Below are 21,833 nucleotides of genomic sequence, written 5' to 3'. Positions count from 1 at the left end.
TGGACCGCCGCCAAAGAGCGACTTGGTGTACGTTGCAAAGACAGCTTGAGTTGTGATTGATTGATGCTGTTGGCGATGCCCGCTGCAGAGTCGCTTACAGCACGGCCAATAATCAGCATGCACCCAAAACAGCGGGGCCCGCGCCCTCTGAGGGAGGGTTTTGGTTGTGCTATGTATTACGTGCATGCAGTACAGGGAGGATAATGATTGATGGCCTAACATTACAAACCGGACGGGCAAAACCCCACGTTCCACCATGCTGCTGCGGGCCGCATTTTATGTTCCCATGTTCCCACTCACTCACCCCGTCTGTCGACTTTTGGACTTCACTCCCAACGTCACACTCGCCCGCTTTCCACAGACACACACACACACATTCACATACCACTGACATACCACTACTACTGCTACTGCTGCTACTGCTGCTACTGCTCCGTGACTCGTCCTCCCACCCCGGGCATCACCACCGCCGTCGCCGCCGCCACCGCCCGCAAGAACAGCACAGCTCGTCGTCATCCCGAGCCGAGCCGACGGGAGCCATGAGCGAGCCGCCTGCCGCGCCGACGACGACGACGACGACGACATCGACGACGACGGCCGCCGCCCACGAGATGCGCGTCGACCCCGCCAGAGCTCAGGCTCTCGCCAGCCAGCTCGCGGCCGTCAAGGACCGCCTCGCCGCCCTGGCCGGCGGCCGCAATGTGAGTCCTCGTATATTCGATCATGTCTTTATGTGCAAATGCTGCTCAGCCTCCCACTGCCGCTTCCGTTTCAATGTGCATTTCATTCTTCTCTCGAGGGACGCTGGTGGTAGTGGTAGTAGTGGTGGCGCTCCCATCCCGTCTGGCACTGCTCTCTGCACACGACGTCTTCTTATACGACGACTTTCCCCCATCATCCACGCCTCATACCATTCGATATCCTGACGAGCGTGTCCGTCCAAACTCACTGATGACTGACTGACTGACTGACTGGCGCTCGCCCACAGGTCCGCCTCGTCGCCGTGTCCAAGCTCAAGCCCGCCAACGACATCCTCGCCCTGCACCAGGATCCCGCCCGCCACGCCCACTTTGGCGAGAACTACGCCCAGGAGCTGAGCCAAAAGGCCGATCTGCTGCCGCGCTCCATTCAGTGGCACTTTATCGGCGGCCTGCAGTCTGGTACGTTGGGGGGACCGACGAGCGGGACTTTCACAGCAAACAACCCAACCCAACCCAACCCCCCCCTCCCCCTGCCTTGACCCTCCTCATCTCTCACCGTGCAAGTCACTATAATCAGAGAGCAGTCAAGCCTCTTATTACTACACAACTATCTACCGGGCTGAAGTTATGAGCAACCGACTGATGGAAAAACCCAGGCCACTGCAAAACCCTCGCCAAAATCCCCAACCTCTTCTGCGTCTCCAGCGTCGACACCCTCAAAAAGGCCCGCCTCCTCTCCTCGGCCCGCGCCGCCCTCCTCGCCGCCGACCCCTCCCTCCCCAAGCTGTCCGTCCACGTCCAGGTCAACACCTCGGGCGAGGACGCCAAGTCGGGCTGCGCCCCCGGCCCCGACACCGTCGCCCTCTGCCGCGAGATCCTCGAGCACTGCGGGCCCGGCCTCCACCTCCTCGGCCTCATGACCATTGGCGCCATCGCCCGCAGCAGGGCCACCACCGCCGACGCCGCCGAAAACGAGGACTTTGTCGCCCTCCGCGAGCAGCGCGACCTCGTCGCCAGGGAGCTCGGCCTCGCCCCGGACAGGCTCGAGCTCAGCATGGGCATGAGCGAGGACTACGAGGGCGCCATCGCCATGGGCAGCGGCGAGGTGAGGGTCGGCAGCACCATCTTTGGCCAGAGGCCGGCAAAGGCCGACGCCAAGATCAAGGACTGAATGATGAAACGAAGGGCAAAGAACCTAATAATGTATATGATAGATTTCATCCAAATGTATTAAGCGCCTGTCCGGCTCGGACTGGTCCTGGACCACGTTGACTGCAGCTATTCTGCGGGCGCAGCAACCGACATGTTGGCATGTGTCTCGCGGGTGTCATGGCGGCTTTCGCTTCCTCGAATTCGCCGGAGTGCAATTCCGTCTGTACCTGCGCCGTGACTTTCCTCGCGTCTCGATGCTACCGACCTGGCGTCCTTCCGTCCCCAACTCATGTTCCACCAGTGCCGACGACTCCCCCAGCCCCAGGCATCAATGCATACGCCCCTCGCGCCGCCCATCATCCTAGACCTCAAACGCGCCACAAGTGCTTTTCCCGCGATCCATTTCTCTCTCCTCGTCGTGGCTCTCTGTCGCCACCAGGCCGCAACGACACTCACAACAAGCACCTAGGCATCCCACGAAAAAGTTGGGCTTCCGGGCTGTTCACGTGTCGACTGCCCCGCGGAAAGCCTCTCCTGCATGAGTTTGAGCAATACAGATGGGACCGACTCGTCAGTGGCTCGGATCGTCAGTCGGATCATCTACCATCCTGGGTCAGCACTGAACAGCTCAAACTCGTGTCCCATCACCTCAGCGCAACTCACCTGAGTACCGTAGTTCGGCTCCAGCCGCAGGAGACAGCCAAACTTGCCCCCCTCCGAGGTGTGCAACACGCTGGCCCCCACGAGATTCTTGGGATTCGGATCCACCATGTCCAGCACGCGCCATCGGAACCCTTCGATCGTCTTGTTGACGAACCGTTCCGTAATCTCTCTCCCACTACCCTTACCCGGAGCTAGACCAAAGATCTCCTGTGCTTCGCGAGGGCCTGCGCCGATCTGCTTCCACCTCTTGAAGAAGTCCTCAGCAGACAGGTCAGCAGGATCCATGAATTTGTGAATAGCTACGGGCAGCTTCAGTGTGAGCGCCTGCAGCGCGCCCGCCAGGTAGCTGACTCGAATCGTCGGGCTCTTGTCGAACACCCTCTTCGACTCAAACATTGTCACTTGCTGAGACTGGGCTCCCGGGGCTATGGTGCTTTCGGGGAGGTTCTTGACATCCCACGTGAGCTTTCCTTTCTCGGCTTCGTCCAGGTCTAGCGTCGTCGTAAAAGACGTCATGGCCCCAGGAGTTTTGTTCGTGAAGTAGGCAATGAGACAGGCCATCTGCCCACGGTATTCAGACCGAACACCGATTTGGACTTGGCCATCTTCGTATAGCACGCCTTCCGACCGCAGGATGAGTCTATCGAAGCCTGCCTCCCACCCAGGGGAGAGATGCGCGGCGCTGGCGAGGTTAGGTGGCTTGAGCATCTTGGGCTCGGATGGCGTTGGCGCATTCATGTCCAGCCCAGCAAGATCCGTGGCGCCATTCGCGTTGCCGTTGGTGCCGCCGCCATGGCCCCCCTTGCCGCCATTCAGGGGTACAGCGGCACTGAAAGTCCTCTTAAGGCTACCAGTCTTGGCCATGCCCAGCTCGGTGCCGTCAGCGTTGGCATCTTTGCCGCCAACAACCCATGTTCGCCGGTCGCTGGTGTTGGCGTGTTTCTGATGAAGGCGAGAAAGAAGTGCCGACTCTCGTTCCGGAAAAGGTGGCATCTCATCGCAAACAGTCCTCAAGAGATCATCCGTAGGCATCCTAGCCAGGGCCAAGTACTCGCATGCTCGCTGTTGCATCTCCGAGTCCAGCGTATGCGTATACACGTCGAAGGTGTGCAGGAGCTGCGGCTTGATCTCTGGAAAGAGGTTGACAAACTTGACGAAACATGACAGGATCATGGCGCGAGTGCTCGGGGAGCAGCCCGCAAGCTTGCTTCGGAGAGCCATGAACTGCTCGATCGGGCTACACCGCGGCTGGTCGGCGACCAAATGGCCAAACTCGCCGAGGATGTAGGCTCCAATCTTCACCAACGTTTCGTGGCAGTGCTCTGACTTGATGTGTTGCAGGGCATTCTGGGCGGCATACACCTGTAGCTCTTCGTTGTTTGTCACGATCTGGATGACCCGCTGCCAGACCTCATCGCTAACATGGTCCCCGGCCATGGCGATGAGACGCAGCGAAATGTCCACGTACCACTGCACGTCAGTCGCGTACTTTTCCGTGAGAATCGCAATCTTGAGCACCATTTCTTCGCGAATGGCAAAATCGGCGTTTTGCAGATAATGAAGAAGCTCGCCGACAATGATTTGGGCGTTGGTCGAGTCGCACATGCTGTAGAGAAGGTCAAGCCCCTTCCGCCGGACACTGATGTCACGATCTTTGAGAGAACCGAGAATAATATCTTGGTGCTGCTTGATCGGCCCCAGCGTCTCTGAGCGCGCTGCCAAGTGTGTCATGGCCTCCAGGCCTAGATACCGTACATTGGTCTCGCGGCTCTGGATGAAGCGGCCAAGGCGAGAGGAAATCTGCTTCATTAGTGCGTGTTCGGTGTCGAGGTGAATTATGAGGTTGATTGCTTCGAAAAGGACGGCGTTCTGGGCGTTGTTTTGCTGAACGTTCTTGTTCGTCTCCATGGCGAGATTCAAGATTCTTTCCAAGGACTCGCGGATCATCTCCCGTACGTGGGTATCTTCTATCCGGAGAGTCAGAATCCCTCAATTACCAGTCCCGTTTCGCTAAAGTACTTACCAGAAGGGGCAAAGTACTGCAGCAGCCGGAGCAGCTTGACTTGCAACCAGGGGCAGGGGACTTTGTAGTAGAGGTAGTCGGTGGTGTATTCTCCGTCGATAATGATGCGCTTCAGCCTTGCCGCCGCCTTGGTGTAGGCCCCCTTGTACTGTTCTAGGTTATCCTGCGCCAACGTCATGACCAGCGAGGTCACGGAAAGCGCGACGCCGAGGTCAGTATCGTCCATCAGGTGGATGATGCGCTCCGCCCACTGCGGCGAGACAATGTCGGGATGTTTCCGATAGAGCCGAAGTAGGGTCAAGGCAGCCTTCTTCTTCACAAACGGCTTCGAGGTCCTGCAGAGCACAGCGTAAGCACGGGGACATGCGCCATTCAGCGCAAAGCAGGAGTACTCACGGTGAGATGAGGAGCCGATGAACCTCGCCGCTCAGGGCCTCTCCCATCTCGCGACCGCCCACATTGGCAATGGCATGAAGAGCCAGGCAGTTGAACAGCTCATTATGGTCCATCAGGTCTTTGCGGATGCTATTGACAACGAGGTGTAGCAACTCGTGCTTCTCGTGAAGAAAGAGGGTCATGGCGAGGTAACCGATCTGCTTCTCGGAGTATTTGTTGGCCGAGATGAGGTTGACGGCCTCGAGGTGGCCAAAGTCGACGTTCCACCCCAGAATGTAAATGTATAGAAGCTTGCAGACGTATTTCTTCTTGTGGTAGCCGCTCAGGTTGCCATCCTTGAATTTTTGGCGGATGTTGGCCAACTCCTTGTTGATGCGCTTCTCTTCGAGCTCGCGGGCGCGAGCGTTCCTGAGGTCCGCAATAAACTGTACCAGGCCGCGCATGTTGGCATTGCTGCTGCTCGAGCGGCCGAGGAAGCCGGTGCCCGAGGACGACATGGCGGTGGCGACGGCGGCTGCCCCTCAGCCTGGTTACCCCCTTATTGTGTCGACGGTGGATGGTAGCCCGAGGGCGGCAGAAGTAGAATGCGTCAGGAATTCGTTACGAGAGGCCGGATCCTCAGTTACGTCGTCGGAAATTGAAGCGCTGGCATACTCGAGCAGGGCGTCGACGTTGGCTCCCAACCGTTTGTCAACGGCGCGCGTTGTCGTCACTGCCGCTGCAGGGTCTGTCTGGGGTCGTGTGCGAAGCGGCTGGGTCGGTCGGATGGGTCTTGACGGTTGAGGGAGCGGCGTGCTTCCGAGACAAACGTGCAGCTGGCGGCCTGCGCGAACGAACGTTGCTGCCGTGTCGATGCGATGGCCAAGCTTGCAGCCGTCCAACGGTCGCAGGCGGTGCAAGCGTCAAGCGGGCGAGAGTCGTGATGCTAGAGAAAGGGAGCGGAGGCATGGACCGTGGTCCAGGTCGTTGTTAGCTCTGGCTACGGGCGGCGGCGGTGCTGATGGGATTGGACCACCCGGGCACACCGGTGCAACCCTCCACTGCCCGGACGTGGGCAATGGGCAGGGCGGCATGGGCGGGCGCGTACAGCGCCCTTCAGCACAGCCTGCAGGGCTTCTAGCGGGCACCTAACCCACCAAAGGCCCGGCCCGGGGGTGCATGCCCAGCGCGGGCATGCTGCGCCAGTTTTAACAGCCATTTTTGGGTGACCCCTCCACCACGGCACGCGCCCTGTGGCCGGGCAGTCAAACCACCGCAGCGGGAACCTGAAGGCAATGCCGCGAGGCCAATTAGAACATCACCGCTCTGCCATGCCCCACCATGCCCGGGTTAGCCGTCCAATAGAGGTTGCTCCAAAAGTCCGCGACAGCAAGCTCCCACTTCGCGGCGCGCGGGCGTCATCCCGTCATCGACGACCTCTCCTCCGTCGGCAGATGCACGCGCTCTGCAGAACCGGCGTCGTGTAATGTCGCCATGCGCGTGGCCAGCCTCGGCACTGCTGGGCAAGGGCTGGCAACGCCTGCCCCTGCTCAGCGGCCCCTCAATGCCGTCCCTTAATGCCGTCATCACCAAGTTCAACGGCCAACAACGCTCGTCGTACGCCGTCCTCGCCGGTGGCGCGCCGCGCTTCCAGGTCTTCAATCGCCGCACAAAGTGGCTCCAGAAGGAGCGCGCGGCCTCAAAGCCTGAAGAGGGCCGCCAGGCCGACTACCTAAAGGACGAAGTCGCCCTGCGGCTCACGGATCGGCTGCTGGTGAGCGCGCGCTGTTCGGCCTATTTAATTTCATGGCATCATGGCATCACGAGACACATGCCCGTCGTGTGCTGACACCCCGTCTCCAGGACATCAACCGGCACTTCCCCCGCGTCCTCGACCTCGGGGCCAACTCGTGCAACATTGCGCGGGCTCTGGTCCAGGAGAACCCGGACCAGGATCCTTCACAGCCGGAATCACCGCCGCTGGCGACGCGGATATCAGAGCTCGTGGCCGCCGACTCGTCCGAGGCCCTTCTATACCGCGATGCGGACCTCGACTTCAACAAGAAGCTCAACATCACGCGACAGGTGCTCGAAGACGAGGAGACCCTCCCCTACGAGGCAGAGTCGTTCGACCTGGTCTTGAGCTCCCTGAGCATGCACTGGATCAACGACCTCCCCGGCATCCTGTCGCAAATCAACCACGTCCTCAAGCCGGACAGCCCCTTCATCGGGGCCATGCTCGGCGGGGATACCCTCTTCGAACTGCGCACGTCCCTCCAGCTCGCAGAGCAGGAGCGCAGAGGCGGCATCTCCCCCCACGTCTCCCCGCTGGCCGACGTCCGGGATGTGGGCGGCTTGCTCCAGAAGGCCGGCTTTAAGATGCTGACCGTCGACGTCGATGACATCATCGTCGACTACCCAGACACCTTTGCGCTGATGCAAGACCTGCAATCCATGGGCGAGAACAATGCCATCCTCGGTCGCGAGATGGCCCCAATCAGACGGGATGTGCTCATGGCCAACGAAGCCATATACAGGGAGCTACATGGAAACCCGGACGGATCCATCCCAGCAACCTTTAGGATCATATACATGATTGGTTGGCGCGAGGGGGAGAACCAGCCGAAACCGCTTGCAAGAGGAAGCGGCGAGCTGAACCTGAAGGATATCTTGGAAAAGAAGTAAGTGCCCCGTGGGGCGCGGAGCGCTGTACCAACAGGCATCAAAGACGATGCCAGACGACCATGGTGTATGTAGAATAGTGGGGGGAAACGCCGAGTGCCCTGCAGCGACTCTACATCTTTTGCTGTCCATCCGTATAACATGCGCCATTTCACCATCTGCCAACACGCCCGCCCCCCTCTACACCCTGCGCCAGTCCGTCATTGTCCGCCCAATGCAGCCCAGGCCAGCTACGTCCACCAGCTTCTCGTGCCAGCTCAGCAGGACGCTCATGGCTGCCGTTGCGGGCTCGTTGGACACTCCGGGCCGGGCACCGATCTGGCTGAAGCCGCCCGTCGACTGCGGCGTAACCTTGGAGGGCGTACGCCCGGCGCCTCCGCTTTGCCCCATTGCCATGCCCTTGTAGCTGCGCATCGTTAGCCGCCGACTTCAAATCCCTCTTTGTCTGGGGGGGGGGGGGAGGGGTCGGCGCCGTATGAACGCACATGTACTTCATGAGCACGTCCAGAGACTCGTTTCCGCCGGGGGATTCGTAAATCCCGCGCAGGAGCGGGCTCATATCGCTGGCCTTGATGGATTGCAGGACCTCGATGATCGTCTGCAGGTGAGCCTCCTATCAACGCGCGCAACGCATTGTCAGCCTTTGATCTCCGCTCGAGCTTCGCCGTCGGCTCCCACAGCCTCCGGGGGGGGGCTTCTGTTTCTTGGTTGCGGCTTGCTACGCACCTTTGCCCCGTCGGTGCCGTTGTAGACGGGCGTCTCCAGGCAGCCTCGCAGGGCGCCCTCGGCGTCGCCGCCCCTCAGCAGCTGCCTGACCTGGCCGGCGAGCTGGCGCACCTCGGCCTCCGAGATCTCCGGCTGCGGCGGGTGTAGCGTCGAGGTGTCGAAGTTGACGCTCGAGTCCTCGGTCAGGGCGTCGATGTTGATGGTGCGCCAGGCGTCGCTGAGCGACGCGCTCGTGTGCTGCTGGATGATGGACATGTTTGTGTCGGCCTTGGCTGTCCCGCGCGGCGCGCTTGCGTGCCCCGTCTTCGGCGGGCGGTCGGTCGGAGGTAGCTTGTTCGTTGCTTCTCGTCAACGGGGTGAGGCTCCTGCGGAATTCGTCGGGCAGGGTGAATCAATCAAGGGATTCTCGAGAGCTGTTTGCGTCGCATGTCACGATAGGAGGAGCTGCGTCACGGATGGCGGGGTGGACAGCACGGCTGACGACTTGGCAGGACCATGTGTGGGGCGGGCACCCAGAAGAGCTGATTGTCAGCTTGTATTAGTGAGATACCCCTAATCATGCTTCCATTCCGCGGCATAATGAGTACTCCACTATTTGACAAGGCGACAACGGCCTCACTTCAAGCTTCCTTCACGAACGTATAAGAAAGGCTTCGCAATCTCGTCCAGCAAAGCCAGGGGAAGTTCGCAACGTCTCCTTCAGTGAGTATAGTTGGACCTGTCAGGTAGCACATTCCGCTCCATGCAATGGATCGCCGCCACTTTCATGGTTCTCGCTTGGGCAACGTCGATGTCCGCCCGAGCCTGGAACACTCATCTACCCTGTATCCAACACGTCCTCAGTCAAGGAGGAAGATTCCGTCTTTGCCGGCCTCCCGAAGAAAGACGGAACAGCATTTCTTTTGGCGGTTAATCGGCATGCGAATCTTGAATCATCGTGTCGGTTTTGGTTTCTTGCGTCGTCGGTTACGCCTGGAGTCTCATGGTGGCGGTGGAACATCTTGTGCCGTTGCCCATACCAACACATCCTGGCAGGTGCATGCACCACCACTATAACCGCCAGTGTCATCCCACTCAAGCAATCACACTCAAAAGTATTTTGTAGGAAACGAGTGCGCATGTCTAAGAAGCTTCAGCCGCGACTCTACACCAACCACCTGCGGCACCGAGGTCACTCAGATGACACGCAGCCGCAGCAAACCTGCATCGTCGAATATGCAGCAGCCGCCGTCTTTCTTCTTTCGGTGACACAGTCACCACCATGCCCACCCCACGTGGCCCAGCGTGAACGACGAATCTCTTTGGGAATCACACACACGCGGGCCGCCTCCCCCCCTTCCCCTCCCCCCCGGCAACGCGGGCCCGCACGCGAGAGGCGGCCGATCCTAGACACCCAGGGCTGCTCCTCCTCCTCCCAGGCGGCCTTCCAGAAGACCAGTTGCCGGATTGAGCACCCTTGCCCTGCACCCACGTTTCGACCGGGCAGAGAAGAGGGACCGTGTCCAAGCCAGGCCAGAAACGAAAGGGGAGGGAAAAAGAGGGCGGGTTGCCTGCTGACTTGGCTGGGATGGGAAAATTTTTTAAAATTAACGACGTCGTCGTGGAACAGGGTATGCTTGCTGGCGGATGGCTTCCCCGGCAGGCCATGAAAGCCAGACGGCGGCGCCCCCCCCATCCAACTGGCGCGACGGCAACGCAACGGGGTCGGCTTGACGATGGTTTGGGGTTTGGCTGCGCTGGGCTGTGCTCGCCAGCCTCGTCCCGCCGCCTCACCGTGACGCTGTGTGTGATGGGGCCGCGCCGGGGCGATGCGGACAAGACAGCGTGGCCCAGCAATCCTTCTCTCCCTCAGTCTCCGTCTCCCTGTGCGTGTTAGGGCCATGCCGCAGGCGGCGAAGACATGGCGCGCGACAGCTTCCGTCTGGGACTCGAAGTATGCATATAGTTACCAAGTAGACAAATACAACCGTGGCAGCTACCCGCCCGCCCGCCCGCCAGTGACTCGAGATGACCGGAGGCCGGTGAGTTGGACGATTGACGAACTCGCCAAGCATGTCATCGGCCAACACGGGGCGCGAGCCGATCAAGAACTATGGGGCTGTCGGGCTTCCATCGCTGTGGCAGTAGTACTTCGTACATACTAACTACGTACGCCTTACGGCACGTCAAGACTCAATGCTAATGCACTCCACTCAGCACCCCAAGCTTTCGAGAAGGCTTGTGCTCGTGGCAAGAGGGAACGAGACCCGACAGGGATCAGCCGTCCGGGCTCAACGATTGTCACCAAATCCCTCCAGAATGGCATTCAATTTACAACTGATTTGCCCCAACCGAGTCAGGCGGAAAGTCTGCGGATCGTTGTGCGTACGCGGTACCTGGATCTGCCTTGATGGGACCAAACGTCGTATTCTCCGTGAATCAGTCGTTCTAGCTCAGGGGCTTCAGCATCGCGCCGTGCCGTTTGTGCGCCTTTCCGCTACGATGTCTGTCAAAGTGATCGCAATGGGGTTCTGCCAACTGCCCCCCAAGCTCCGCTTCCATGGATGATTGCCCCAGCGCACCCCCCCGGGGGTAGGGAAGCGAACGCCGCATCGCGCCGGCCTAGGTTTGCATGTACGCCGAAACAACGCCATGATCCTGCGGCTCTTGGTGCTTTCCGAAGTGGCATATGATGACGATTGTTCGTTGCGGATGCTGCTCAAAATGACACATTGGCCATTTTGAGACGGAAAAAGGACATTTATTCGAGCAGTCAAGGAATGCCCCTGCGGCGGCCCTCGAGTGGGGGAGCAAGACGACAGCACGGCTGCCAAAGGCCCGTCCATGAGACAACTCACACACCGTGAGCGGAGGAGTACTATATGTACGTATTCGTACGTGGCGATGTACATACGTAGCCGTCCTCCTGGCAGCACAAAATGTCGAGCGTGGCACCAACCAGCCAACAGCGTGACCACCTATCGGCTAACAGCGTCGAGCCTCAACACTCCGATGAGACGCTGACGACCAGCAAGGTCCCGGGACCCGGCCGTCGCTCTCCGCCCATGGACTGCGAGAACTCAGCCACTGGCCGGGCAAATACCCTGGCGTGGTTTCAAGGCCAATATCGACAGGCGAGGGGCATGGCCGACGGATACGTTGACCTAGTCCTACGGTGCCACGGGCCTCATCGCGCCATACTCGCTTGGTGAGACCATTCACCACGTATGAGCGACTTCTGCGCCCCCGACTTCATGGGCCAGGCAGGGCCATGTCTGGCACGCCGTAAGAACACAACCGCGCCAGCCGGGTCATGAGGAATTGTTAAGGTTCTTTGGTGTTGGCCCCGGGGAGCATCAGCCGCCGAAGCTGCGAGCGTGCAATCCCCATCACCCATAATAGCGTCGCTGACCAGCGCGGTCGGACAGCCCCCCCTTTGTAGTATGTGGTCCTTACCAACCAGATAGCCGCGGGTGGACAAACAGCACATGCTTACCCGCGGGCTGCAGCCCAAGGGACTTTTTTCTTGTGTTGTGGTGCTTGTCAGGACTGGCTGAACGCAGCCAACAACCACTGGGATTCGTGCCACCCCTGCTTTTCTAGAAAGCTTCCGAGGCATCAGCCTAGCCCAGCTCGGAAGCCACGCGTCTCCTGGCCGGGCTGTGGGGGCTGGCGTCCGGGGGGTGCCCCTGAAGATTCAAGGGACTGGCAGCAAACTCGAAACAATGGGCTACGTGCCGTCTTCTTCAGAGGCCGCCGTTAATCTCATGCGACGAATGCCTTTGCACCAGACGTATGTACCTCGAACATGGCCCTGGCGGTTTGCACGGACTTGTCGACGTTGCAGCTTCCTGGCTCCAAGGCAAACACTCTTCGTCGTTCCTGCGCCCGTCAGGGCGTTCGTTGCGCCTCGAGTTGGCGGTCCATGGACATGCAGCACCGGCCAGTTGCATGTTAGGCGCCAATCATTAGTCGTCGCGCCTTCTCTGGGTGCGCTAGGAGAACGGTGCTCTGGGAAAGGAGGCCCGCTTATGCACGCACTCTCAACTTGGTGGGCTGCCTGCTGCTGGAGCCCTTTTTTTTGGGATTGCTCGGAATAAAGCGAGGCTGAGTCGGAAGCTGAGCTTGTCAATGACAAGACGGCACGACGCCAGCTATTATTGTACATACGTCAATGGGGGCGTTGCTTATTGGGGTTGGCTACTATCACCTGCATCGAGCTGATGCCCGCAACCAGGCTGCCACCCCCAGGTCGGAGACTTACTCGGGTGGATCCAGCATGACTGGGCTCATCAGGGCCGACGGGCAATGCGCTCAGCATGAGACGTCCCCCGTCGCGTTGATAGAAACCATGATAGAAGTGGCACTGCGCAGCCTATTCATTAACGGAGAACTGTGTGATGCGGATACATTGTCGCAGCCTACCGAGTATAACCCTTTGCCACATTGAACAGCCACGCGTCTGAGTCGCCTTCCATGACATTCCTGTTTATACAGAACGAAGTAGTGCCTGGTTATGCGCGCGATGGGAGTGCCTCTGGCAGCGTCTTGGCGGTTGTTCGATGTCACCCATGTCAGGATGACGCCCGTAAATAGCAACTCGGTCGCGGTCTGTTTGGACCAACCTGCCGTCGTCATGCTGCTCCAACCGGTATGTTTGGTGTACATAGGTATGCGTACCCCGTGTGTGCAATACAGTACAGCACAGTAAGTACTTACGGTAGCAATGCCAGAGGGTTCGCAGCCGTTGTGGTACGTACGAAGCAGTGGTGTCCTGCTGCTGCTGTCGTACTACTAATCAATAGTCGGGGCAACGCCATCTGGGCTGCTGGTGGTGGTGGTGGTGGTGTTGGTTGGTTCTCGGCTTCGATGCAGGCTGCATCATGGCCCCCAGCACCCCGTATCATCACCAACTGCTGTGTGATGCAATGCAAGGGACGAGTCAAGGAGCGCAGAGTTTTCGTAGGCTGGTCCCTGAGAGAATGAGACGGGTCGCAACATGTCGAACAATCCGGGACGTGGGCCGTCCGGACGGGACAGCTGCAAAAAAGACGTCCAGTCCAGCCGGGATGCCAGGGTTGCCAGGATGCGTGAGGAAAGACCCAGAAAGCCGGGTCGCTGGAGCGAACGGGGGGTGGCCCGCAAACGACCACTGGGGAAGCGGGCCACCTGAACACTGCCCGCTCCTAGGAGTCGTGTATAGGTACTGTACAGCACCATCGCTCGCCTCAAGGATGTACGTATTGTGTTGTGATGTTTGCGGATCGGGTACGGCCATGGAGCCCGCACGCCGTTGCACTGTTCGGCTTGCCCGGTTGTCGTTACATGACCTCGCGGACACTACGTCGCGCTGCCAGGCCCGGGATTCCTCCAGAAGCTGGCACTCGAAAGTCGGTTCAAGTTCAGCTCTCCGCCTGACGGTTCGTGATAGTAGCTGAGACTAGGATCGGTCAGCTCCCGTCTTCGGCTCCGAGGCGCAAGCAGACAACAGCTGCAAGGGGATCGCACAGAGCGAGACCTGCCCACAATGCTTGGCCCTGTCGACGGACAAGCTCGCATCCATCTGCAAGAGTGAGATCAGCCGCGACGCAAAGTGCGACAGTCCAGCCAGCCAAAGGGGTGTAAACGCGCACCGGCCGATGTCAGAAGCCACGCCCCAAAGCAACGAACGGGTCGGCGCGGAACCGGGAGCTATCGTGGCTCGCCAGAAGGAGCGTCGGCGACGGACGGGAAGGCCTGTACAACAAGACGGGCATGCCGGATACACAGGCAAACGTCAAGAGTACATACCTTGCGTACGTACATACACACACGTATGTATGTACCAGGCAAAGCTGGCCGGGAGCCTGAGTCGAGCAACATGGGAGCAAAACAGAGGCTGCTGTCAAGTTGCTGTGGCCGTGGTGTCCGCAGATTGTACCCTTGCTGCGCTGCTGCTGCTGGGCCCGTCCTGTCATGTCCATGCCATGCCATGCCAATGCCATCCGACCTACAAAAAATATCCTTGCACGGGAAATCAAGCAGGGACCGGGCGCCCGCCGATTGGCGTGGGCAAAGCAAGCGACGGCGGAAGCAGGAGAACGGGGCCTACCCGGGCAGACGCCGGTGGGCGGCTGGAACCGACAGACTGGGCGGCCGAATCAGGTTCCTTGTCAACCTGGCCTGGCGTTTGGGAGAAGCAAGGCGCGGTGGGGAGGGGCGCTGAATGGAACCGGACGATGCATCCAGACAGCTGGCAACCGATAGATCGGCGAGCAGTGCGTCCTTGCGTCTCTCCAACAGCTGCCGCTGGAGGGGCGGGCGGACGGGAAAGAGCAGTCGCATGCGACGACAGGTGAACGGGGGGCAGCATCCCATTTGCCTCACCGACGTGTCCTGCGTGTTCCTTCCTTATATACATGCAGTAGCTTTAGCACAACCTTGGGTGCCTTTGTAAGGTACGTACCAGTCAGTACGTCCTTTAGCTGAGGGAGGCGCCCACAGTAAGTTAGTACCTAAGGCAGGTACCTAAAAGGGTAATGTGGTTGCTTGCATCGTAAGAAGCACTTGCACGTTCGCAACTTGTAAAGCTCAACACATCGGGTGGGCGTTGTGCGCATGAGGGTAACGCATGAGCTCGGAGCGCTCCGAGATGGATGACGCGCCAATGCAAGCGTCCTTCTCTCATATGAAGTACTAAGTAGGTGGGTAAAGACATGAAAGACAGACGCCTGTAGTCCTTTGCCCTGCACGTCGGTACTCTGTGCAGTACCAAAGGTGCAAAATGGCAAGGGTTACCAAGCGCTACGCCACTCCTTTGCCGTATTAGTCGCGAAATCAGCAGAGGCGAGAAATGGCAGGTGGAGAATGGCACCGTCCCGTCATTGATCGGTACCAAGCCGCTCCTGCCTCCATTGAACCTGTACTGCAGTTTCAACTGCCACACAGCAGGTGCGGTGCGTTCGTCGAGTTGGCATGGGTGATGTACCAGGTGGCCATGGCGAGGACGTTACCCCGTGCTCCGTGCGGTCTGCAAGCAATATCTACTAGGTACCTAGTAGCACCCAGGGTACCTTACCTAAGGTAGGTACTAAGGTAGTACGCTACCTTGCCTGTTGATGAGGCAAGGCAAGGGACTGGGCGATCGCGTTCGTCGACAAGGAGACCTGCACTGGAGCAGGACAGGTACCACCGGGACAAACCGACCGCCCTCAGCAAAGACAAAAAAGCAACTCTGAAAGCCCGGCATCCTGTCCTCAGATTTAGATTTGGGGAGACAATGCGCCCTCTTCAAGTGAGACTGACGAATTCTGCGATCAGAAACCTCAGAACCCTGCACCTCCATCTACCCAGGCAGACCAGGTCTCCGGGCAGCGCAGCCGGCCCCCCGTCACGCTCCCGTGTTTGCGTCGCTGTGTGTTTTTGGCGGCCGATGGTGGATTGGGCAATGTTGGCCACCCCCCCCCAAAATCCCCCTTTGGCTAACCCCTGTCTTACCGGGAGGGGGGTAGACGCCAGTTGAAGGTCGGACGGATGTGGGAAGGAAGTAAAGGTACTACCTACCCAAGCAACCCATGCCCATGCCCACGCGAACGCCAACGCCGCGGCATGATCCAATATGCCTGCGGACACGCTTGGACGCTGTAACGAGCGCCATTTGCGAGAGACGGCCGGCGGACTGGCGGCACTTGAGTCGCCTCATCCAAACTACAATAATCATTACCTGCCAAATCACTTGGTAACTTAGTAGTTGCCGTGCTCTTTGGTTGGTAAAGTTAGCAAATTTACCTAATTCATGGGCTCCAGTCTACTAACTTTCAGGGCGGGCACACATCAACGGCCTGGCCTGCCTCCATGGTCCGAGGTGACGGCCCCCCGACTGGCCGGCCCCAGAACCCGCCGTGCGTCATGGGTCCCAGCCTGGAAGGCAAGGCCCGCTAGCGGCCTCTCATCATTGCTGTGCCTGGCTAAGCCAAGCTAACGGGGCACAAATGGGGCCGCTAAGCTACGGTACCCGTCCGCTGGGAAGGATGGCGGGAGAGGCAACTTGTATCCGCATGTGCGGGCAGCTGCAATTGCACGCGGTAGGGTGGCAGAGCGGCTACCTTAGTACCCAAAGAAAGGTACTAATGTACCCCGATGATAGAGCCGGGGCACGGATTGCACGGCTCTCCAAACGAGCACCAGCGTTTTGCCCTAGGCAGATCGCCACCCAGGCAGGAGGCCCGACGCCATCACCCATGCAGCAGGCCCCAGCATTTCGATTGCGAGTCGCTCCAACACGAACGAGTAATGTGAGCTTCCTTCGGGCACTGACGTCCATAGGCGGTTCCGTGTTGCAGCGGTCTCGGGTCGAGCATCTGCCCAGACAGCCCATTGGCGGCGGCGACAGGAGGATGCAGCAGGAGCAGCGTGGCTGGGCTTCTGCTGACCGGGACGACTGGATTGACGCCATGGCCGATGGATGGGTATTGGATGCTGCCGCCTTTCCCCAGCCAGTTTCCTTCCATCCAGCGACCATTGGCCTCGGGTTGAGCGGCCACCAGTACCGCTGGCTGACCTGACTGCTGGATGCGAAAGACAGGGATGCCTCCTTACCCTTCTCTCAATTCCGCCAAAAACAGGGTCCAGGGGAAATTTCCCAGTCTCCCGGGCCACTGTCGGGAAAAAAAAGTTTTTTCTTTCCCTTTTCCGCGCCTCCTGCAGCTATTTGCTTGCTTGCCTGCTCGTTTCCCCTTTGCGCGACCGCCTGGCCCGCCGGTGAGGTTCAAGCCTCATCGTAACGTGCTGCTTTTGGCGAGGCCGCCCTGGTGGAGGCTGCTATTTACGAGCATTGTCGCCAAGGGCCGAGGGTCCAAGGGGCGAGCCATCGTGCAGCCCGCAACGCTGCAGGCTTGGGCGATGAGACCGCCTCTGACAGACAAGCAGCATGGGAGAAAGCACGGACGGCTTAGGTACCGCACCGCAGCACAGGCAAAGCAAAATTGTGAAGCGACCTAAAAGCAAAGCGAGGCGGCGCAAAAAGCAGCGCCGGAAAGGACCAGGCCAGACCTGAAAACGCAGGAACAAGGCACTACTAGTACCTTTGGGTGGCAGCAACCTTACCTTGGTAGTACCTTGCCATCGTGCCTGCCTGCCTGGCCAGTCAGTGTCAGGCCCCTGGGCGTTGCCTTTCTTGTAGGTACTGACCTTGCGGTACGTAAGGCCCCTGGAGGGTAATAAGGTACCACCTCCTGCACGTACCTGCCTGACGGAGGCCCTCCCGCGCCAACTGGGATGGGATAAACTCACGCCACACACGCCTTGTACATGCCTGGCTCTACCCCCCACCCCCCCCCCCCCCCCAACCGCGAGGCAAGGCAAGGCAGGTACCGTATGCAGGTACCTTGCCTCGATGCATACCAACGGCACGCCCCCCTTGGCCACTCCTCCCTCCCTGGTCTGGGCGAGCAGGGCCCTGACTCTTTCCTCCAAAATGTGAGGTGACGGCAGGCTGGGTCCGTTCTTTCCTCGCTCTGTCTCTGTCTCGCGCTTTCCTCTCACTTGGATTGCGCCCTGATATACAAAAGCGCCCTTCCCTCCCTGCCACTGCACTGTCCCTTCGCTCCCCTGGATCTTCTTGCTCATCGTCCGTCGTCGGCTTCACTCGGGGCACCTGCACGCTCATTTCTCTTTGCCCTTGCTCTCCTTCTTGCCTGCTATTGCACTGCTATAATCAACCTGTCCACCTAATCAACCGCTCCATAACTCGACTTCCGCGCAGCTTCGCTCCCGACCGCGCGACCCACTCCACTGCGCTGCGTGTACTTGCCTGCGACACCCGCCTCGCCTTGCGTGACGCTCCGTCTACCCACGCCGCGAGCAACAAAAAGTTCGAGAATCAACGGGCCGCAAGTAGAGCCGATACGGGAGCCTAGGCTACCAGCGACTACGTCAAGTCCTGTTGTACCCCGACAACACCAAATCTTATCCGCTTCGTGCAGAACAACTTCCTGCCGAACCGAGGTCTCCCGTGTCACACGCCACATCTGCGACAGCATCTTGGCTCGTGTAACGCCTCGTCCCAACGCTCCGGTGCCGATCTACTCGCCTCGTTGACCACGACTTCCCTTGCCACAGCTGCGCTCCCGAAACAGCCCAGTAATATTGGCCGCGCTCGCAAATCGGCCGCCGATTTGGCTGTCCCTCGACTTTCAGTCCCTTGGGAACATCGCATCCGCCTCGTCTCCTCGACAACCCGCTTCCGCTGCCCCTTCCTGGGCAAGCTTCCCTCATACCGCGGTCACACCACGGCATCTACTTTTGTGAGTCACTGTCGCTTGTAGGCTTTTTGCTACCATCCGCCCGACTCGTGTTGGCCTGCCGAACTCGCCTCCAGGCAAGACTCGCTTCGCCGTTGAAATGAGCCTTCTGCCTACCAGTAAACTCCGTTATCGAGTCAAGCCAACGCGTCTGCGTATAAGAGTCGCAATGTCGGCGTCGTTTCGCTTGGTGTCAAGGGATCACTTTGGCTAACATTGCGCCTCGGCTGACAGCACATGCGCCATTACCTACCCCCCACGACCGCCTCCGTCACAATGATACACAAGGACTCGAGCCTTTGCAACATGGGCCGCGGTGCCTACGACACAACCGGCGTCCCCAAGCCGCCGCCTCGGCCGCAGCCGCGGTGATGCTCTTTAAGCCAACGCAGCCACTTTTATCTGGCATCTCTCCTCGGCCGCCTCACTGACGGTCATCGACTGTACCAATGTTGTATAACGCTTTTCCTGATACGACCTTTTAATCAACTTGCTGTCGTCTGTATACATACACCCCGGCTTCGGAGCCACCTTGCTTGTCAGCAGCAAGATACACCAAAAGAAGGACCGTTCACACAATGCTCGACGATTTGCATTTCCAGTACACGCGTGGAAGTTTCTGTCTTCACAATTCTGGCACGGCTGAATGTGCGGCGTTTGACCATAGACGGAGGATCTCGGGAAGTTTTTGAGTTTCTTTCCTTGCTCTTTCTGTTCGTTCTTTGCCTTTTTTCTTTTTTTGCCGAGCTAGGCAACTTGCCCCGTCATATTTCATCTTTTCGCCCCTCAAGACATCGCGCCAACCGCGTTAGGAGGGGTGCATTCCCAACGGAATGCAGATCCGGCCATTTCGCGACATGTCTGGGATCGGCCACAGGCGGCGGGGTTCATGCCGAGAGGCAGGCAATCTCGTCCGCTCATGACAGGGCCCGGAGTGCCGCAGGCCTGGCCGATGCATCTTGTTGGGCTGAGCCATGGACGAGGCGCTCATTTCCTTTTTTATCGTTTCTCTTTCCTGCCGTTGCGATTTGGGTGGCTCAAAAATGGGAAATGGGAACGGGAAGGGAAAAACGGACTGGTGATATTTTGCGCATATAGACTTTGGGGCTCTGGCTTGGATCGGTTATTTTCCCTTTTCATTTCGTCATCATCTCTCCGGTCGCGCGAAAGCACGCCGGCGTCGACGTCACGAGGGGGCCAGTCTCGAGCGATTGTGTACGATTTTCGCGGGCAAGCCGCGCTGGCGACGAGGCGGAGGCGAGACGACGAAGAAGCCGACCAGCTCGATCAAATTCTGGGCTGGACTCAGGATGTGGGCTGGATGATACCCCCTTTCCTTAATCTCGACAATGTACAGTACCCGGATCAAGAAGATTCGGGTCGACTCTTGGCCATGGGGCGGGTCTCAGCGTGCGGTGCACTTGGGTACGCGCGAGAAAGAGACCCTAGATAGTTGGCTTTTCTTTTCCTATCAGACTAGATACAAAATGAAGGCCCAGGCCGTTTGCAATGGACGGAAACGCGCCAAGACGAGGCTCTCTCAGGTGACAAGACGATGGGAGATCGACAAAGCGGGGGCGGGCTTGGAAGGGACGCGACAATGCCCGGGCCGGGCAGCAGCACAGATGGGGGAGAAAGGGGGCTTTGGGGGGGTCGGTGACGACTACCTACGTACCACAACGAGTAGACACGCCGGCCGAGTCAAAGTCTCAGACTTGAGTTTGGTGAACGGCGGCCAGATGCCAGACTCGCCAGAGCACGCACACCAGGGCACCGATGGCGCGGCAAGACTGCCACCCCTCCTGCTGCTTTCCCTGCCCTGCCCTTGCCATGCTGTCCGACCGAACACCTGCCTGCCTGCTTGCTTGCCTGCCGCCGCCGCCGCCGCCGCCGCCGCCACAACCGTCTCGGATCGGCGACGCAGGCCCAAGATGCCGGGAGCGGAGGGCGGGTGTGGCTTGACCAGGCTGCGGAAGGGGGGGGGGGGGAAGAAAGGCATTGGGGCCGTTGGGGCCGTGGTAGAGCGCGGTGACGGGACGGAGAGCACGACATGTGTATAATAAGTGCGTATGTAACTTGTATGCGTAATCGAAGTAAAGCGCCTGGGGGGCTCATATGTGGTCTTGTTTCTTTCTAGTCGCTCACTCAATGGCTACCTATGTCTAGCGGTGGGGCCGACGAAGAAGACGACGAAGACGGTGCGTAGTTGGGAGTGTGAGCACGCCATCGGTGAGGCATCTCTATGATTGATGTCCATCAGACGACAGAGGTGCCTCCGGGTTGGTGTCACGCCCGAGATGGATGGAATTCACACATGTGTACTTCGTAGTAGCATGTGCGTGCGAAGTAGGATTTGTAGTAGCATATAGCAGTTAACGGTGCTCAGCTACAAGGAAATAATGTAACTCGCGGCAGAGAAACAAGACATTGTGTTGTAAGGACGTTGAGGATTTCCTTCGAATAGTAGATGGATGCATATGTATGCGCCTCGGAATAGGGGGATAGGAGCGGGGGGGCGGGGGGGCGAGGACGCGCTGAAAAAAAAAAAACAAGCAATGAGAAGTACCCAGTGAAGACGGCATGGGGAGCGCAAGGGAAGGTGGGCGAGAGAGGTCTGCGTCATCTCCGTACCAAAGTTACCGTGCGGACTGACTGACTGCTGCTGCTAAACAGCGGCCTGCGCGCGCGGACCCTGGCGATGACGCCAGCTGATGCGCGCGCGGTAGTTACGGTAGTTACGGTACGGTGCGTTGCGTTGCGTTGCGGGCGGGAGGGTAAGGTAAGGGGGGCCGGGCACCCGGGGAGGGGGAAGAAGAGGGGGGGAGGGGAACGGGGGCTGGGTTAAGAGGCGAGGAGGGCGTGCGACTACGTCGGCTTTGAGTTTGAGTACTACTGTACCTACTAAGTCAGTTAACTACCAAACCAAGGCCGCTTCACCCTCGGTGTGTGTGTCGTCGTGTGTCGTCGTGTGTCGTGCGTGTGTCATGATGTGGTGCTGATGGGTGACGGTGATGATTCATGGGGGGCGGCGGGGGGAGTCCGGTCTCAGGGCAGACTCTAGACTTCTCAGGACGACGTACCTACTCTACTCAGGTACGCTCGGTCGGCTCGGTCGGTCGGGGGGTGCGCGGCGGTCGGTCTGCTGGGGTGCCGAGCAGACAATTAATCAATCAGTCAATCAATCAAGCAAGCAAGAAAGAAAGCAACCGAGCAAGCAAGCAACCAACAAACGGTCGCCCATGAGGGTAAGGT

At 59.1% G+C, this 21,833-nt stretch overlaps 5 protein-coding genes across 6 annotated transcripts; 3 read left to right on the top strand and 2 right to left on the bottom strand.

Annotated features, from left to right (window-relative positions):
- The first annotated feature begins 313 nt into the window (after positions 1-313).
- On the top strand, positions 314-1,990 carry JDV02_006287 (uncharacterized protein). The gene is made up of 3 exons (XM_047987666.1): positions 314-701; positions 989-1,160; positions 1,358-1,990. The coding sequence occupies exons 1-3, from the start codon at positions 540-542 to the stop codon at positions 1,870-1,872; spliced, it is 849 nt and encodes a 282-aa protein (XP_047843652.1). The 5' UTR covers positions 314-539; the 3' UTR covers positions 1,873-1,990.
- On the bottom strand, positions 1,889-5,892 carry JDV02_006286 (uncharacterized protein). The gene is made up of 4 exons (XM_047987665.1): positions 4,936-5,892; positions 4,540-4,874; positions 2,517-4,483; positions 1,889-2,453 (listed from the first exon to the last, which is right to left on the bottom strand). The coding sequence occupies exons 1-4, from the start codon at positions 5,430-5,432 to the stop codon at positions 2,319-2,321; spliced, it is 2,934 nt and encodes a 977-aa protein (XP_047843651.1). The 5' UTR covers positions 5,433-5,892; the 3' UTR covers positions 1,889-2,318.
- Positions 5,893-6,333: 441 nt separating this feature from the next.
- JDV02_006285 (uncharacterized protein) lies at positions 6,334-7,834 on the top strand. 2 transcript variants are annotated; one of them, XM_047987663.1, is made up of 2 exons: positions 6,334-6,688; positions 6,778-7,834. In XM_047987663.1, exons 1-2 carry the CDS (start codon positions 6,401-6,403, stop codon positions 7,597-7,599), a joined length of 1,110 nt encoding a protein of 369 aa, XP_047843649.1. In that variant the 5' UTR covers positions 6,334-6,400; the 3' UTR covers positions 7,600-7,834. The 2 variants fall into 2 exon arrangements, with proteins under 2 accessions (XP_047843649.1, XP_047843650.1); XM_047987664.1 differs by having other exon boundaries at positions 6,334-7,834.
- Positions 7,573-8,784, bottom strand: JDV02_006284 (uncharacterized protein). Its single transcript, XM_047987662.1, has 3 exons — positions 8,323-8,784; positions 8,082-8,209; positions 7,573-8,002 (listed from the first exon to the last, which is right to left on the bottom strand). Exons 1-3 carry the CDS (start codon positions 8,575-8,577, stop codon positions 7,777-7,779), a joined length of 609 nt encoding a protein of 202 aa, XP_047843648.1. The 5' UTR covers positions 8,578-8,784; the 3' UTR covers positions 7,573-7,776.
- Positions 8,785-19,470: 10,686 nt separating this feature from the next.
- Positions 19,471-20,034, top strand: JDV02_006283 (uncharacterized protein; the record flags this gene model as incomplete). Its single annotated transcript, XM_047987661.1, has 1 exon — positions 19,471-20,034. The coding sequence occupies one exon, from the start codon at positions 19,471-19,473 to the stop codon at positions 20,032-20,034; it is 564 nt and encodes a 187-aa protein (XP_047843647.1).
- Between the last annotated feature and the right edge of the window lie 1,799 nt (positions 20,035-21,833).

This window comes from Purpureocillium takamizusanense, chromosome 5 (assembly GCF_022605165.1).
Source record: "Purpureocillium takamizusanense chromosome 5, complete sequence".
NCBI lineage: Eukaryota > Fungi > Ascomycota > Sordariomycetes > Hypocreales > Ophiocordycipitaceae > Purpureocillium > Purpureocillium takamizusanense.
Note: the sequence above shows the minus strand (reverse complement) of the source record. Positions and strands in the feature narration are given on the sequence as shown.

Excerpts from the sequence above, each read along its gene's own strand:
- JDV02_006284 (XM_047987662.1), bottom strand. The coding sequence starts at position 8,577 with ATGTCCATCATCCAGCAGCACACGAGCGCGTCGCTCAGCGACGCCTGG. Across the intron at positions 8,210-8,322 it reads ACGGCACCGACGGGGCAAAG|GAGGCTCACCTGCAGACGAT; the intron begins GTGCGTAGCAAG and ends GCGCGTTGATAG. Across the intron at positions 8,003-8,081 it reads GACGTGCTCATGAAGTACAT|CTACAAGGGCATGGCAATGG; the intron begins GTGCGTTCATAC and ends AACGATGCGCAG.
- JDV02_006286 (XM_047987665.1), bottom strand. The coding sequence starts at position 5,432 with ATGTCGTCCTCGGGCACCGGCTTCCTCGGCCGCTCGAGCAGCAGCAAT. Across the intron at positions 4,875-4,935 it reads CATCGGCTCCTCATCTCACC|GACCTCGAAGCCGTTTGTGA; the intron begins GTGAGTACTCCT and ends TGTGCTCTGCAG. Across the intron at positions 2,454-2,516 it reads AGCCGAACTACGGTACTCAG|ATGATCCGACTGACGATCCG; the intron begins GTGAGTTGCGCT and ends CCAGGATGGTAG.
- JDV02_006287 (XM_047987666.1), top strand. The coding sequence starts at position 540 with ATGAGCGAGCCGCCTGCCGCGCCGACGACGACGACGACGACGACATCG. Across the intron at positions 702-988 it reads CCCTGGCCGGCGGCCGCAAT|GTCCGCCTCGTCGCCGTGTC; the intron begins GTGAGTCCTCGT and ends GCTCGCCCACAG. Across the intron at positions 1,161-1,357 it reads TATCGGCGGCCTGCAGTCTG|GCCACTGCAAAACCCTCGCC; the intron begins GTACGTTGGGGG and ends GGAAAAACCCAG.
- JDV02_006285 (XM_047987663.1), top strand. The coding sequence starts at position 6,401 with ATGTCGCCATGCGCGTGGCCAGCCTCGGCACTGCTGGGCAAGGGCTGG. Across the intron at positions 6,689-6,777 it reads GGCTCACGGATCGGCTGCTG|GACATCAACCGGCACTTCCC; the intron begins GTGAGCGCGCGC and ends CCCCGTCTCCAG.